The following is a 15,527-nucleotide window of genomic DNA, read 5'->3' as shown; positions in this document are numbered from 1 at the left end:
TGAGAAACTCAACAATAATGGTTTGGAAGTCTCCATTGTCAAAAAAAAGTATATGTCTATAATGTTCATCAAACTAATTATTATGTTTACAAGACAAGTATGGGTGGCATGTTGGAACACTTTATTGAATAAGACACCACCATCCTAAATATGTTAGAGCTTTAAGGTATTTAAGTGCACTTACCTTTTGTGCATTTTCCCCATCTTCAATTGCAAAATCTAGTCTGGACTGCCTGGGGTTGATCAAGTCTTTTAGTGTTAAACAATTTACCTCCATCTGTAAAGCACAATTATGATTTTACAATTGGATGTTTTCTCCTCCAACAAAAATATCTATCCCTTGCACGTGAACATGAACTTCCCTTCCCTAAACTCATCCTGGGAATTTCCAGGAATGTAGCCACCCCCCAACTCTAAAACACACATGAAATGAACACCAACACTTAAAGTGTGCTTGGAAATTACTAAAAACCTGTGAAGAAAAAGAAATAGACAAAAATGGTAAATTTTTTATGAAGAGCAACAGCACAAAACAAAGTTACCAAGTCAGGAGAGTGCAGGGCAAATCTGTCAGAAAGTACAGGGTCTCCTGGGTCAGTTAATTTTGGCGCAAAGAACTGGGAGGAATTCGGCTTTGAGGGGGTTTTGAGTTGGGGTGGGGGGCGGGGGGGAACGGGAGGGAAGGAAATCTGATCGCCAGACCAAACCCACTCAGCTTTTAGCGCAGCCCCTTCCCAGGCCTCCAAGCGGACCCCAAGGATAAAGTCTTCCAATGAACCCCTCAGATCTTGAGGAAAGACAAGTCTCTTCTACTGCTCCACGGGAGGCAGAGCTGGAACCAGGACACCCCACGCACGCCTGGTCCAGTGGCAGAAATGCCTCGATCCCCGCCAGCAGGAGGGTGGCAGGCTGGCAGCCTGGGCGGGGGTGTCCCCTTTCCCCCCAATTCCCGCCTCCTCGCAGCGCTTAGGGCCGCACGCTACTTACTCCCACTTTGAGGAGGCTTCCTGCCTCTGGGGACCTCCACGACCCCCACACCGGCGCGGGACCAGCGGGACGAGGCGATCAGCAGGCGGGCGGCGACATCGGGCGGGGAAAGTGAGGCGCGCCGATCCCCGCTCCGAGTGCCCTGAGCTGGCTGGGACCCCGCGGTGTCCGGGCAGCGCCAGCGCTCCAGCCCTGGATCGCAGTCCCCGCTAAAACACCTCCTCTGGCGCCTTGAGACCGAATTTGAGAATCCACCAATCAGCGGAGGCTGGCGGGGCGGTCCCGGCCAATCACGTGGCGGCACGGCCCGGGCTCGCCGCCCCTCGGAGTCTTGGCGCTCCGAGCCGCGCGTTTGGCTCTCACCCGCCCAATTGTTGCCGCCTCAGCCCCCTCCCCCTTCCGGGTACCTGGAAACCTCGGGCCCGGGAGCCAATTCCTGCCGGGGACGCGGGCCCGGGCGGCCGCGGGAAGCCAAGGTGGGGGCGGCGCGGGGCGGCGGGAGAAGGAGGAGGAGGGCTCTTTTGTTATGCGTAAAAGGCCCGCTCCGGTCCCCTCGGCTTGCCGCGCTGGGAGACCGCGGGCACGGACAGGGGTGGGGAAAGCAGATGGAGTTTGGAAAAAAACGATGTTCGCACTCTGGACGCCGCTGCCGCCACCCCCTCCCCCCTGCAACCTGCGCGGAAGCGAAGTTGTCCAGGCTTGTTGGGGCAAACTTCCTAACACCGCACGCTGGTGTGACACGTGAACCATGGTTACCACTCTGCTGCGAGCAGATGGCACGCCAGTTAGTCCTGGAAACTAGACTGCAAGCAGAACCAGCTGCTTTTTTCTTTTCTTTCTTTTCTTCCTTTTCCTTTCCTTTCTTTTCTTTTTCGTAATTCCAGAAAAGTTTTTTTTTTTTGGTGGTGTGCCTTTTTGAGAACATCGCCCATAATTAAGGGCAAAAAGCCTTATTAAATAATTCTTAGCGACATGCAGCAGCATTCTGGCACGTAGTCGAGAAAATTTCCTCAACATTACTGATTTGTATTAAATGCTTCACTTCCTTCAACTTTAGTTTCTTATTTGAAATATGAATATTGATAGAGTCAGCTCTGTGTGTGTGTGTGTGTGTGTGTGTATACACGTGCGCGTGCGGTGTGTATTTTAGTAGACTATTGCTTAGAACAGTTTTACATTTATAGGAAGATTGAGAAGATAGGATGCAGACTGCCCCTACATCTGGCACCCAATTTTACCTGTTTATTAACACCTTATATTTGTGTTGTACTTCTGTTGGAATTAACGAACCAATAATGATATGTTATTCTTTAACTGAAGTCATTATTCAGATTTCCTTACATTTTTCCTAATGTTTTTCTCTTCCAGGATACTACATTTAGTGCTCATGTCTCCCTAAGCTCCTTGTGGCTGTGACAATTTTTCATACTTTCCTCGTTTTTGCTGACCTCCATGGTTTTGAGGAATACTGGTAAGTCATTTTGTAGGATGTCCTGCTATTGGGATTTTGAGACAGCCTTTTTAAAGCATGTCTACAGACATTGCCCTACAAGTCATATACTTTACAGAAGGGATATTCTTCTTATCCTTTCTGTAACTAGTGCTCTGAGATCCACTCCTCACCTCCCAGAATTTAAGTGCACTGTCTGCAGAATTTAGAATGCTCAATCAAGTCCTTCACTTTGTACTCTGTTTAGGCTGCTGATAAATATAGCCTAAAAATCACTGTTAGATCATACTCAAAGGACAAGCATGGAAACATTAAACATATAGAAAAATAACAACAGTAATTTGACATTTTTATATTAGAAATGACATTTTGAACTGAAATTTATCTTATAGGTAGAAGCATGAGGAGAAAGTATAAAGAATAAAACTAATTTATTAAATTTTGTACTTCTGTAGAAGCAGAACATTGGATTAGGAAATTTTTTTTCCCCCAACTGTATTAATTTCCTGTAGCTGCTGTGACAAATCACCACAGACTTTGATTTAGAATAATAGAGATTTATTCTTTCACAGTTCTGGAGGCCAGAAGTCGAAATTTAAGGTGTTGGCTGACCACATTCCCTCTGGGGCTCTAGAGGAGAATCTGTTCTTTGCCTCTTCCCGTCTTCTGGTGGCAATCCTTGATGTATGGCTGGCTCACTCAGATCTCTGCCTCAGTGGTCACATTGCCTGGTCCCTTTCTGTCTGTTACCTCTCTTGTGTATCTCTTACAAGGACAGTTGTTACTGAATGTAGTTTCCACTTGTATAATTCCGGATGGTTTCATCTTAAGATCCTTAACTCAATTACCTCTGCAAAGACCTTTTTTCCAAATACGGTGACAGCCATGGGTTCCAGGGATTAGAACATGGATATTCCTTTTTGGGACCACTATTCGCTTTTTAGACCCACATTCAAATTATTAAAGTTTGTTCATTTCTTTGGTATTTCAGAATGATAGTGGTTGTTACTTTGAGGATAGGCAGTTTTGTTACAGACCTTTCTAGCATTTTCAGAGTATTTTTTCTGTTTCATTTCAAATGTAGCCACTATTCAGAGCAAGAAAAACTTGTGATGTAGCTTCCGTTTGCTTAAAGTAAGAGTGATCTTAAATTTGGAGGAAAACTGGAAAATGAGCATTTATTGGGCAAATTCAGAGACATTACTCCAATACACTTATTTACTTTGATGCTTTTGAGCCCCAGATTTTGTAGATAAGCTGTCAATCTCTCAGTTACTCAGTTGACAGTGATGGTGACTGGGAACTTGGGTGGAGCATCAAGAAGGATCCCTGCAGTCATGATCCCGGGGTCCTGGGATCGAGCCCAGCATCGCCCAGCATCGGCATCGGGCTCTCTGCTCTGCAGGGAGTCTGCTTCTTCCTTTCTCTCTGCCTGCCTCTCTGCCTACTTGTGATTTCTGTCTATCAAATAAATAAATAAAATCTTAAAAAAAAAAAAAAAAAAAGGAAGGATTCCTGCATATGGCTTCTCAGTGTAGCCTGATCTTTCTTCCTTATGGCCTGGTGGCTGAGGAAGTCGGACTTCTTTGGGGACTCAGGGCTCCAAAATGCGTTCCCAAGCCCACAAAGTGGAAATCGTATTGCCTCTTATGATGTAGCCTTTGAAAGAAGATATCATCAATTCTGCTATATTTTTTGGATGAAATAGTCAAAGATCCACCCATATTTGTGAGGAAAGGACACACACACTACCTTTCTTTTCTTCTTCTTTTAGTTTCAAGTTTTTATTTAAATTCTAGTTGGTTAACATATCTGATAATACTGGTTTCAGAGGCAGAATTTAGTGATTTATCACTTACCTACAACACCCATTTAGCCCATCCCTCACCCACCTCCCCTCCAGCAACCCTCAGATTGTACTGTGTAGTTAATGGTCTCTTATTTTAGTTAGACCATTTAGACTATTAGTTAATAGTCTCTTTCTTTTTTCTTCCTTCCCCTGTGTTCATCTGTTTTGTTTCTTAAATTCCAGATGAGAGGAATCATATGGTATTTGTCTTTTTCTGTCTTATTTTGCTTAACATAACACACTCCAGCTCCCTCCACATTGTTGTAAATGGTGAGATGTCATTCTTTTCGATGAGTGAGTCATAATTTCATTTTACACACACACACACACACACACACACACACACACACACCTTTACTCATTCATCAGCAGATGGACATATGGGCTATTTCCATAGTTTGGCTGTTGTTGATAATGTTGCTATAAACATTGGGAGGCAGGTACCCCTTCAGATCTGTATTTTTGTATCCTTTGGGTAAATACCCAGTAGTGCAATTGCTGGGTCATAGGGTAGCTCTATTTTTAACTTTTTGAGGAACCTCCATATTGTCTTCCAGAGTGGCTGCACCAGCTTGCATTCCCACCAACAGTTTAAGAGGGTTCCCTTTTCTCTGCATCCTTGCCAACATCTGTTGTTTCCTGTGTTGTTAATTTTAGCCATTTTGACAGGTGTGAGGAGGTATCTCATTGTGGTTTTGATTCATATTTCCCTGATGATGAGTGATGTTGAGCATCTTTTCATGTGTCTGTTGTCATCTGGATGTCTTCTTTAGAAAATGTCTATTCCTATCTTCTGCCCATTTCTTAACTGGATTATCTATTTTGGGGTGTTGAGTTTGATAAATTCTTTATAGATATTGGATACTAACCCTTTATCAGATATGTCATTTGCAAATATCTTCTCCCATTCCGTAGATTGCCTTTAGTTTTGTTGATTTTTTCCTTCGCTGTACAAAAGCTTTTTATCTTGATGAAGTCCCAGTAATTTATTTTTGCTTTTGTTTCCCTTGCCTCCAGTGAGGTGTATCTGGTAAGAAGTTGCAATGGTGAGATTAAAGAGGTTGCTGCCTGTGTTCTCTAGGGTTTTGATGGTTTCCTGTCTCACATTCAGGTCTTTCATCCATTTTGAATTTATTTTGACAGACCTTACTTTTTGGTGGAAGAAATGTCAAACACTTTGGTGCCATATTTTAAAATTGCCACAGCAGGTTTCATGCTGATTTTGTGATTCTACCTCTATAAGCTCTGCCTGCAAGGTCATTGACTTTGCAACAGTTTTGCACTACACACATGGCCATAGTCCTCAGGGCTCCACATTGTATGAGGCCTGTGGTTCTCAACTCTGTCTGTGCTTCAGAATCCCTTGGGGAGATTTTTAAAAATACCAGTACCTGAATCCCATACCCAGAGACTTCCAGTTTACCTGCTCTGGAGTTGCGCTTGGGTATTTCTTACCCAATGCCTAATGTCTTTTTCTTTACCATCATGCTGGTTGTATGCTTATTCATCAGTGTTTTTGAATGCTTCTGAATCCATGATTTCAGAAATCGAGCCTTCGGTGCCATCAGTGAAGATTTGGGTGGGTGTGTCACTTCTGGAGTAGGTGCAGAGTTGCAGACGGCTGGCTCTTACTTGTTTGTGGCTGTGTCACTGCTTATTGGAAGGGGTTGAGGTGGTCAGTGAGAATTCACGGGTGAGGTAAAAGTTTACCAGAAGAAGGAACAGGAACAGCAAGAGCTGTGATCTAGAGAATATACACAGATGACCATGTGACCTTCCTCTGTGCAAAAGACTTGCTCCGTAGCCTCTCAAACTTGCAAATGGTCTTTTATCCTTTTGGGGTTCCAAATCCCAAGATTTATTATACATCATTCATGTCGTCAGTCTGAGCCATCCAGTTACTATTTCAGCTTCCTCAGATGTTGTCCTTTTCTTCCACTCCCGCAGGTGCCATCATCTCGGTGGAGCATCTGTTCTCAAAAGTGTAGGTCACAGAGGGAATGACATCCTGATTTTTCTCTGCACGGGCGACAGAAGGACCTTGGCTTCATATCCTGGCAATTCTCAGGTCTCTTTGAGTAGATCAGTTTAAGTTCTTAAACTGAGGACTCTCATTTAAAATGGCCTTTGTCTTCACCCATTCAGGGGCCTGGGAATGTGATACATTTGTTTCTCTAACTGCTAGCAAGTTCAGAGAAGACAGACAGTTTATTCTTGGCTGACTATAAGCAATGTCAGGAGAGTAAGTCCGTGATTGGTTCATGCTGATAGCCTTAGTAACAAAACTTAAAAAAAAAAAAAAAATCATTGTAATACCGAAGGGCAGTTATGGCTCCCATCTCAAATTGCATCCAGATGTCCAGCTGTTCTAAGAGAGGTGCTTAAACTGTGATTTCATGTCTCATAGGGAACAGAGGAATTCATTCTTTATCTTTACAGACTCTTTATCATCTTTAGCACTGTGGAGCAAGATTATTTTCCTTCGTGATCATGTAATTTGTGTTCTCACTGAACGAAAAGTTAGCATCCTTGGTGAGCATGTGTGGTACGTGTGTCACTGTGTGTGCATGTTGAAGGCCAGGATGTGGAGAAGGGGTTGTGCTGTAACAAACATTCTAGACCACAATAGCTAGGGTGAATTTTGAGCTGGACAAGGTGTTTCTGGGAATGTGATAGTGGAGACTATAAAATTGGGCCTCCCTTTATATGGTGCCATATTTATACTGTTGTAGTGGTTTGGAGGGATCGCAGTGAGTGGGACAGTAAAAATGGGAATTGAAAGTGCCCTGGAATTGAGATTGTGGAGAAGATGAGGTACAAGCTGGCCAGCACTTGATGGGTAACCTTGAACAAAAGTTTTGCATACCTAGGCCCCAGGTTTTTCTTTAAAGTGATAGGGCTGGCACTATTGTTTTCAACTCTTGACTTTGGCCCAGAGCATCATCTCAGGGTCCTGGGATCGAGCTCTGTGCCAGACTCTGTGCTCAGTCGGGAGTCTGCTTGAGGATTCTCTCTCCCTCTGCCCTCTCTCTGCTCATGTGCACTCTCTGTCTCTCTCTCTCAAATAAATAAATCTTTTTAAAAATAAAAATAAAGGGGTAGGGTTGATTTGGAAGTCCTCCAAACCTGCCAATTCATTCTAAATACTTATTTGACACTTAGGTTATCATCTTAAAACCATATGGTAATAAGTCCTTATCACTTAGTATGGATATATAAGGATACTGCTGAAATCATTTTTTATTTCTATACTTGGTGAAACTGACTACATCTCTACTTATTACATTATGTGATGTACATACATTAATAAGGCGAATGTTAGAAAATATCAGGCCAAAGACTAATCTTTGTGACCTTTATTCTTCTAAGCTTAGAATTAGATGGTTGGATGTACTTTTTATACCTATCTAATAGCATGATATTCATAGCATTTACTCATTGTAATCGTTTGCAGGACCACATGAAGATGTTTTCATTGTGCACTAGAAAGAGGAGGTTGGGGTTGGAAGTGGTGGAAAGAAGACTTCAGGTTAGCAGCTCAGGACTAGAATCTTTTGTTTAAATACTAGAGATATTGCCTTTCCTAACCCATAGCCACCTTATCACATGCAAGGACTTCCACCTTGAAAAAACTAGAGAAGTAGAGCCAACTGGAACCCAAATGGAGATGTATTAGCCCAGGCCTCCTCTTAACAACCAAAGGCAAGTACAGAGGTAAAGAAGTTCAAGTACAGAGGTAAATGTATTGTCTACCAGAAGTTCCTGTTAAAATGCCAATTGTTCCTGGAGAGAGCAATCATTTAGCCAACATTGCGCACATAGCACAGTAAGACATCTTTCGTCAGCCCACCCCCGGGGATGAAAATAGGGGAAATTTCTCTGTAATACTTCACATAATACATTGGACTTTCTTTCTAGTCTTGTTTAGAGACTCACCCCTACCTCCCCAGTGAATGCTGGGAGTCCCTGGTCCTACATGCCCTCAAAGAGGTCCTTTCCGTCTTGTCTGATGGGAAGATCATATGTTGGTTTCTTTCTGCCCCTACAAGTGATGTGGGACAACAGGGGTCTCCAGGGAGTGTGGCCACATCCAGCCAGCAAAGCTATTGGCATTTCAGGTCTGGGAGACTCTGTGAAGCCATTGTGCCCCCATCAAGGGTGACAGCTGCCACTGCTGGCATCGCATGAGTCCAGCACTGGATCTTCACTGCTTTTAGGACTGGCCTTGCTACCGCTGCTGCTTCTGTGAGGTGCTATTCCCATGGAGTACGGGAGATGGCCTTGGGGTCCTCACACACCCTCCTCCCACCCCCCAGCAAAGTCGTATGAGGCCAGCGCCTCTCTGTGCTGAAATAGGGAGTCTGAGAACAGTCTTTGTTGGTAGTTATTTTTTTTACCTTCTTACCCCTTTCTAAGCATGGGGCCTGGGCTGGTGGCCAAATCTGGACTGTAGACACTATGTTCTTCTAATTGCTTCCCTCTCAATAGCAGAGACATCATGATTGGACCAAAGTTTGGTCTTTTTCCATAGATATTTCCCAAGATGCTCCTCTCTACTGCTTTGGTCACAAACTAGCATGGCTGCTTCTTAGGCGTCTGCCCTAACGGCCTCATAGCTCTCAGCTAAGTATATCAGTGTGGCTGTAGAGAATAGGACCCTGAAGGCATCGGCCCCAAGAAGAAAGAGCTCAGGATGCCATAGTTGAGTGCTGCAGATGTGAGCAGAATGTGATAACACTGGGGTGGCAGTTGGTCCTTCTTCCTGGAGGAAGCCTTGAATGGGAGGAATCCTTGAATGGGAGGTGACAAGGTAGGAGAAGAGTCTCCTCATAAAAGGAGAAGGATTCAGAAGGTATTGTGGACAATAGCAGCCTTCCTGACCAACTTAATAAAATCATTCAGGTTCCCTAGATTATTATTCTTGTCAAAGATTTAAAAGATATGAATAAAATCTTCACTGGTTATGTAGAGCATGCCTAGCAAATAAATTGTTGCTTCTGAGATGGTAGAACCGAGACTTTTGTCTCTTTTTTATATTCAGCTGCACACATGTATGAAGAATGATACCATATCGCACAGGAACCTACAAGTCCCTAAGAATTAGGACATACTCTTTTGATCTACATTTTAGATTTTATTTATTTATTTGACAGAGAGATCACAAGTAGGCAGAGAGGCAGACAGAGAGAGAGGAGGAAACAGGCCTCCTTCTGAGCAGAGCCTGATGTGGGGCTTGAAGGACCTTGGGATCATGACCTGAGCTGAAGGCAAAGGCTTTAACCCACTGAGCCACCCAGGTGCCCCTCATCTCCATTTTAAAGATGAACTCACTTTAAATAAGTTTTCTTTCTCCCTTCTCCAAATGTTGTCTGTTATAAAAGGCCCATCAAAAATCATTGTGTTTTGGCGAAAAGAATGCCAAAAAAATTATGTTTCTTCTGTTTAATGTTATTTTTAAAAGTTGTAGTTCCTTATCCACAAGAAAGCATGATTTCCTTTATTTTATCTTATATTTTACATAGTTTAAGTGAAGTGACAATATTTTTCTACCTTTATGTGTTCTTTTATTTTTGCAAATAATATCTAATATTTTGTTGCATTTATTTTTCCCCCTTAGGCCTACACCAGCATAGTAAAATGGTCTCATATCCTGTGTGTGTGTGTGTGTGTGTGTGTGTGTGTGCGCGCGCGCGCGCGCATGTGAAAAATCCTGTTTATTTCAGTTATTCAACGTTTTTTGGCTGATGAAATTAAATTTTGTTTATCCTTTTGATTCAAGGAGGATCTCTTCCTATTTTCACACCCAGTAAAACTGGGTTTCTTTTTGTTTAATTATCTTCCCACATGGCCACTTCTGTCTTCTTAAGCTCGCTAAAATTTACCCTGGAGGGGTGCCTGGGTGGTTCAGTGGGTTAAAGCCTCTGCCTTCGGCTCAGGTCATGATCCCAGGGTCCTGGGATCGAGCCCCACATCGGGCTCTCTGCTCAGCAGGGAGCCTGTTTCCTCCTCACTCTCTCTGCCTGATTCTCTGCCTGCTTGTGATCTCTGTCAGTCAAATAAATAAACAAAATATTTAAAAAAAAAAAATTCACCCTGGAAATGTGTTTTTCCATTTTCATGATCTTTACTTGTCTCATGGTTGTTAAATATTTTATTGATGTTTGCAATTACAGGGCATGATGCTGGAGTATCCACTTAGGGTAATTAGTATTTGCTCTTTTCCTCAACTTTCTGTAATCTTGTAATATTTTTTGAATAATGAAAAATTTCAACAAGATTTCACCTTAGTCAGTGTCAGTGTAAACCAAGCAAAATTGCTAGTTGAGGAAAAACACAGTTATAAAAATGATTTACCTCCCCCCACCCCCAACCCCACCCCCAGTGACTCCTCTATAGGAGGAAAACAATTACAAGCTCTGCTGAAGCCTAACGGGGACATGTGAAGGGAAGAAAAGCAGACGATAGTGCTGGTGGGGAATACCACATGTTGCAACTATCAGGCTCAAATTAAACATGTAAAAGCAAGAGATGAATTAAAATCTGCACACTAGTAAAAATAGTCTTGCGTTCACTATTCTCTGATGATTCTCTTGTTCAACATGCAATGAGAAAGTAAGAGAAAGAAACCTCCGTGTAGCCTGAGGGGAAGCTTCACTGAATTTCATGGCGATTAAACTGACATCTTTGTAGTTTTCCTATTTAAAAAGGTGGCCGATGTTTGCTTGTTTGCTTTAGAACAGTCACAGTTGACTGTTAGAATGAAGCCAAAGCAGCCTTCTCTCTGAGGCCAGTGACAATCTCATGATTAATATAAAAGGTGGCACGGAAGATGCATGTAGGTTAATAGCATTAAATCTCAGGGAGGAGTTCTTTAAGGGCTGGGACTCAGAAAGCATTCATAAAACCTTCAGGTAGTTTCATTAACATTTTACACATTAGTTATTAATACCCATACCAAGACAATAGCACTATTCCCTTTTCACTGCAGAGGACACCAAGCACTTTGTGAGCTGCTGGGAACCAATTTCTACTCTTTTTTTTTTTTTTTTTTTTTTTTAAGATTTTATCCATTTATTTGACAGAGATCACAAGTAGGCAGAGAGGCAGGCAGAGAGAGAGAGAGGAGAGAGAGGGAAGGAAGCAGGCTCCCTGACAGGCAGAGAGCCGGATGTGGTGCTCGATCCCAGGCCCCTGAGATCATGACCTGAGCTGAAAGCAGAGGCTTTAACCCACTGAGCCACCCAGGCGCCCCATTTCTACTCTTGGTGCACATATAGTTCTCTAATCTGAGCCACCCAGAAGCATAATGCCATGTGTGCCTGAATTTCAGACATACACCCTAAACATACTTTCAGAATCTAAACACCGACTACCACCACCACCGCAACCTCCCAATTCCAAACTGCCACTGGGTCTCCCCTGGATTGTTTTCATAGTCTCCAAGCTGATTTCTCTGTTGTTCCCCTGTGATTTGTTCCTAAGCACCAGCTTCAGTGATCCAAATTAAAATGTCAGGTCATGTCCTCCTCTCTCTCCCAAAACTTACAACGGCTTTCCAACCCATTCAGAGTAAAAGCTAAAGTCCTTACAGTGGCATACAAGGTTTTAAGGACCTTTTTACAACTCTGATCTTATCAACCTTCAATTTTTCCAATGTTTGCTTCAGCCACACTCAGCTCCTAGCTAATCCTTAAACACAGTTGGTATTCTCCTGCCCAAGGGCCATGCATTTACTGACCTGTTTCCCTCTGCCTAGAGATGTATTGCTCTCTCCTTCACCTCTTTCAGGGGCACATTAATTCAATTAATGTGAGCTTCTGTAGCAAAGAAACTTTTTAATTTCAGTGATGTCTTAAAACAGATGTCAGTCTCTCACTCATGGAATAATCTGATGATGGTGTTCCTAGATGCCAGGTAGATTTCCTGTTTGTGGTAACTCTGGGATCCAGGCTCCTTCCATCTTTGTGTGCTGTCTTCAGACAGTCCACTGAGACCTCTGTTTTTAGCTGTTGGAAGGAGAGACGGACAGTAGACAAAGCGCATAGCCCTTTTACTCACTTTCTCTGAAGAGCAGGTGGTTACACGGATACGCCAGATTTCGAGGAGCTGTGATCACAATCACTGGTTCTGTAGCATATCCCAGTGAGAACCAAACACTAGGGAAGGGAGTACAAACTCATGAGGCAGTTAGCTATTTCTGCCACAGACTGGCCTCTGGCCACGGATTATCTATGTGGCCTCCTTCCTAAAGGAGACAACACGAAGTTCCACCCAGGTATCATGTCCAGGATAAGGTCTAGGTGCTCTGGGTCCTGCGTTCCTCTGGCTCAAAGACCTGTGAATTCAAAGGCAAACCTGCCCACCAACTCCATGACACGCCTCACATAAACATTAAGAGTCAAGAATATGAGAACAACAGAGACTCTTATTTGGAAAAGGGTAGACTGGGAAATCTATAACAGTAACTAGTCCATCACAATGGAGAATCTGACGGGTCAGGCATTATGAAGGCTCCCTGCCTGGGAAGTTAAGGAGATTCCTTCATTAGACTGTGGTTCTGGTTCATGGAGGAACTTGCTTGTACACTGTTTGCTGTGGTCCTTGGCTCTGCCCCCTGGGGTGTGCTTTCTTGTCCATTATCCTTTCTGGCGCTGTCTGAGATCAGCAGTAAGGAATCTGACTTCCTTGGAGCGTGCACAACTTACAAAGCCTGCATCCTGCTGTTGGATATTTGAGGTCCCTGGGAGGATGTTTCAGTCACAGGCTTTTTAAGCTCAAATCACCTTGCTTTGGAAACATTATTCCCTTGATTTCTTTGGAAATATTATTCCCATGATTTCTAGTCAGTTCCATTTGCCAGTAACCACATCCAAAGTTCTTTCTTAAAAATTACTCTTAAGCTTGCTCTATTTTTCTTCCCCTCGTTGCCTCTATACTTATTTCTCTCTTAACATAACGGGGCTAACTTGAGGGCCTTGAAGCAAGAGGCTTGGTGGGAAGAGAATATGTTAGCACGATTTGTGTTTTAGCCCTGCAAAACTGTGCTTAACCAAAATAATTTAATGGGTACTTTTGCTCATTTCAGATGTTATCTCCTACTGGTTGGTATCTCCTACTGGTAGGTATCAGTCTGCTTTCCAAACCCACAAGGCTCCAAACTCACCTTAATGTCTAGATTCTCTTCATTCTCTTTCATTTCTGCTTGCAAAACCAGCTGGTTCTTTCCTGAACAATTTCTTACTTGTCCTCTGTTCAGTGCAGAGAGGAGCCTGAGGTATCTTTTATGAACTGAATTGTGTCTCTCAAATTCAGTGTGACTGTATGTGGACACAGGGACTGTAAGGAGGTAATTAAGGTAAAATGAGAAAATAATGGTGGGAACCCAATCCAATAGCACTAGGGTTCTTGTAAGAAAAGGAAGAGATACCAGGAGCACACATATATGGAAGAGAAGACCTCGTGAGGACACAAAGAAGGCAGCTCTCTGAAAGCCAAGGAGTAGGTTCTTACCAGAAACCAACCTTGCTGGGGTTGATCTTGGACTTCCAGCCACAAGAACTGTGAGAAAATTGATTTCTGTTATGAGAGCCACCATGTCTGTTGTATTTTTTATTGGCAGCCCGAGCAGACTACCACAGCGTCTGTTGGCATTCTTGCTCTTTTCAGTGACTATAATGCTACAGGGTCACTGCTTTTCACAAGCATATAACATGAGTTTCTGATTTCCAGCTTCTAATGTCTCTTCTGTGCTACCTCTTACTTGACTGATAAGCCAATGCTCTATATTTCAGTTTTTTATGTTCTATACCACTTCAAAGAATCCATTTCTGCAACCAGTGAATTTCAAACCTTTGGAAGATGCACACAAAGGAAGTTTATTTTTCCCTCACGTGATGATACAAGTGGGTGTTCCTGATTGATGGGTGGCAGTCCCCCGTATGGAGAGTCAGGGACCCACCTCTTTTCATCTATGGCTCCACCATCGTCTAGACTTCCACTGTCCAATGTGGTGCCCCATGTGGCTACTGAGGACTTGAAAAATGGCTAATAGTGCTGTAAGTGTAAAACATACAATGGATTTTGAAAGAAAAAAAATATAAAGGACCTCATTAATATTTTTTATCTTGGATATATGTTGAAAAAATTGTTGGAAATATTGGGTTCAAAAATGCATCATTAAAATGAATTTACCCTTTAAAAAAAACATGTATTATTATTATAGCTATTGGAAAATTAAAAATAACATAAATAGTTCACATTATATTTCTCTTGGGCAGCACTATTTGAAGCCTCAGAGTCCTCTGCTTCCATTGGCAGAAAAGGGAAGAGCCAGTGGAGAAGCCATATCGGATTCATAAAACCCTGGCTCAGAGGTAAGAGAAAGCATGTCTACTCAAATTCCAGTGGTGAGAATCACTTATGCAGCTATATCTAGATACCAGGAGGGCTGGGAAATGTAGTCCTGACTCAGAGACTCCCTCCCCACAGCAATTCTCTAAGAAAGGGAGTGTAGAGTTAGGGGAGGTCTTTGCTCAAACATGACCTCCTTGAGTAAGTCTGCAACCACCCAGCCCCTTTCCCTAGCATCCCCCATCTTCTTTCCCTGTTTTGCTTTTCTCTAGGACACTTTCACTGTTTGGCTTAGTACATGTTTTAGTTGCTCATTTCCTTTCTTCCTGAGTATGTGTGAACTCCTTCATGGAATTTTTTTTTTTTCATTTTTTTATTGTAAAAAATATACATAAAATTTATTATCTTAACCATCTTTTTTTTTCTTAACCTTTTTTAAATGTACTGTTCAGTGGTGTTAAGAACATTCATGTTGTACAACCATCACTACCATCCATCTCCAGAATTCTTCATCCTGTAAAATCGAAACTCTATTACCATTAAATGCTGACTCCCCATTCTGCCCCATTCTACCAGGCCCTGGGAACCACCAAACTTTCTGTCTCTATGATTTTGACAACTTTAAAGACCTCATATGAGGAGAGTCATATAGTTTCTTTTTGTGACTGGCTTATTTCACTTAGCATAAAGTCCTAAAGATTTATCTGGGTTATAGCGTGTGTCAGAATTTCATTCCTTTTGGAGGCTGAGTAACATTCCAGTGTATGTATATTATCACATTTTGCTTATCTACTCATCTTTCTATGGATACTTGCATTGCTTCCATGGTTTGGCTAATTTAAATAATGCTTCTATAAACATAAGTGCACAAATATCTCCTCAAGACTGATT

The 15,527-nt window shown here is 42.6% G+C and overlaps 1 protein-coding gene across 1 annotated transcript in view; it reads right to left on the bottom strand.

Annotated features, from left to right (window-relative positions):
- E2F7 (E2F transcription factor 7) overlaps positions 1–1,189 on the bottom strand; it is a 39,862-nt gene extending 38,673 nt beyond the window's left edge. Inside the window, exons 1-2 of the mRNA XM_059404686.1 lie at positions 988–1,189; positions 185–277 (exon numbers count right to left, since the gene is read on the bottom strand). Coding sequence (XP_059260669.1) covers positions 185–277 — 93 coding nt within the window. The 5' untranslated portion in view covers positions 988–1,189. The remainder of the gene's footprint in view (positions 1–184; positions 278–987) is intronic.
- Between the last annotated feature and the right edge of the window lie 14,338 nt (positions 1,190–15,527).

The sequence above is a fragment of the Mustela nigripes genome, chromosome 6 (assembly GCF_022355385.1).
Source record: "Mustela nigripes isolate SB6536 chromosome 6, MUSNIG.SB6536, whole genome shotgun sequence".
NCBI classification, from domain to species: Eukaryota; Metazoa; Chordata; class Mammalia; order Carnivora; family Mustelidae; genus Mustela; species Mustela nigripes.
Note: the sequence above shows the minus strand (reverse complement) of the source record. Positions and strands in the feature narration are given on the sequence as shown.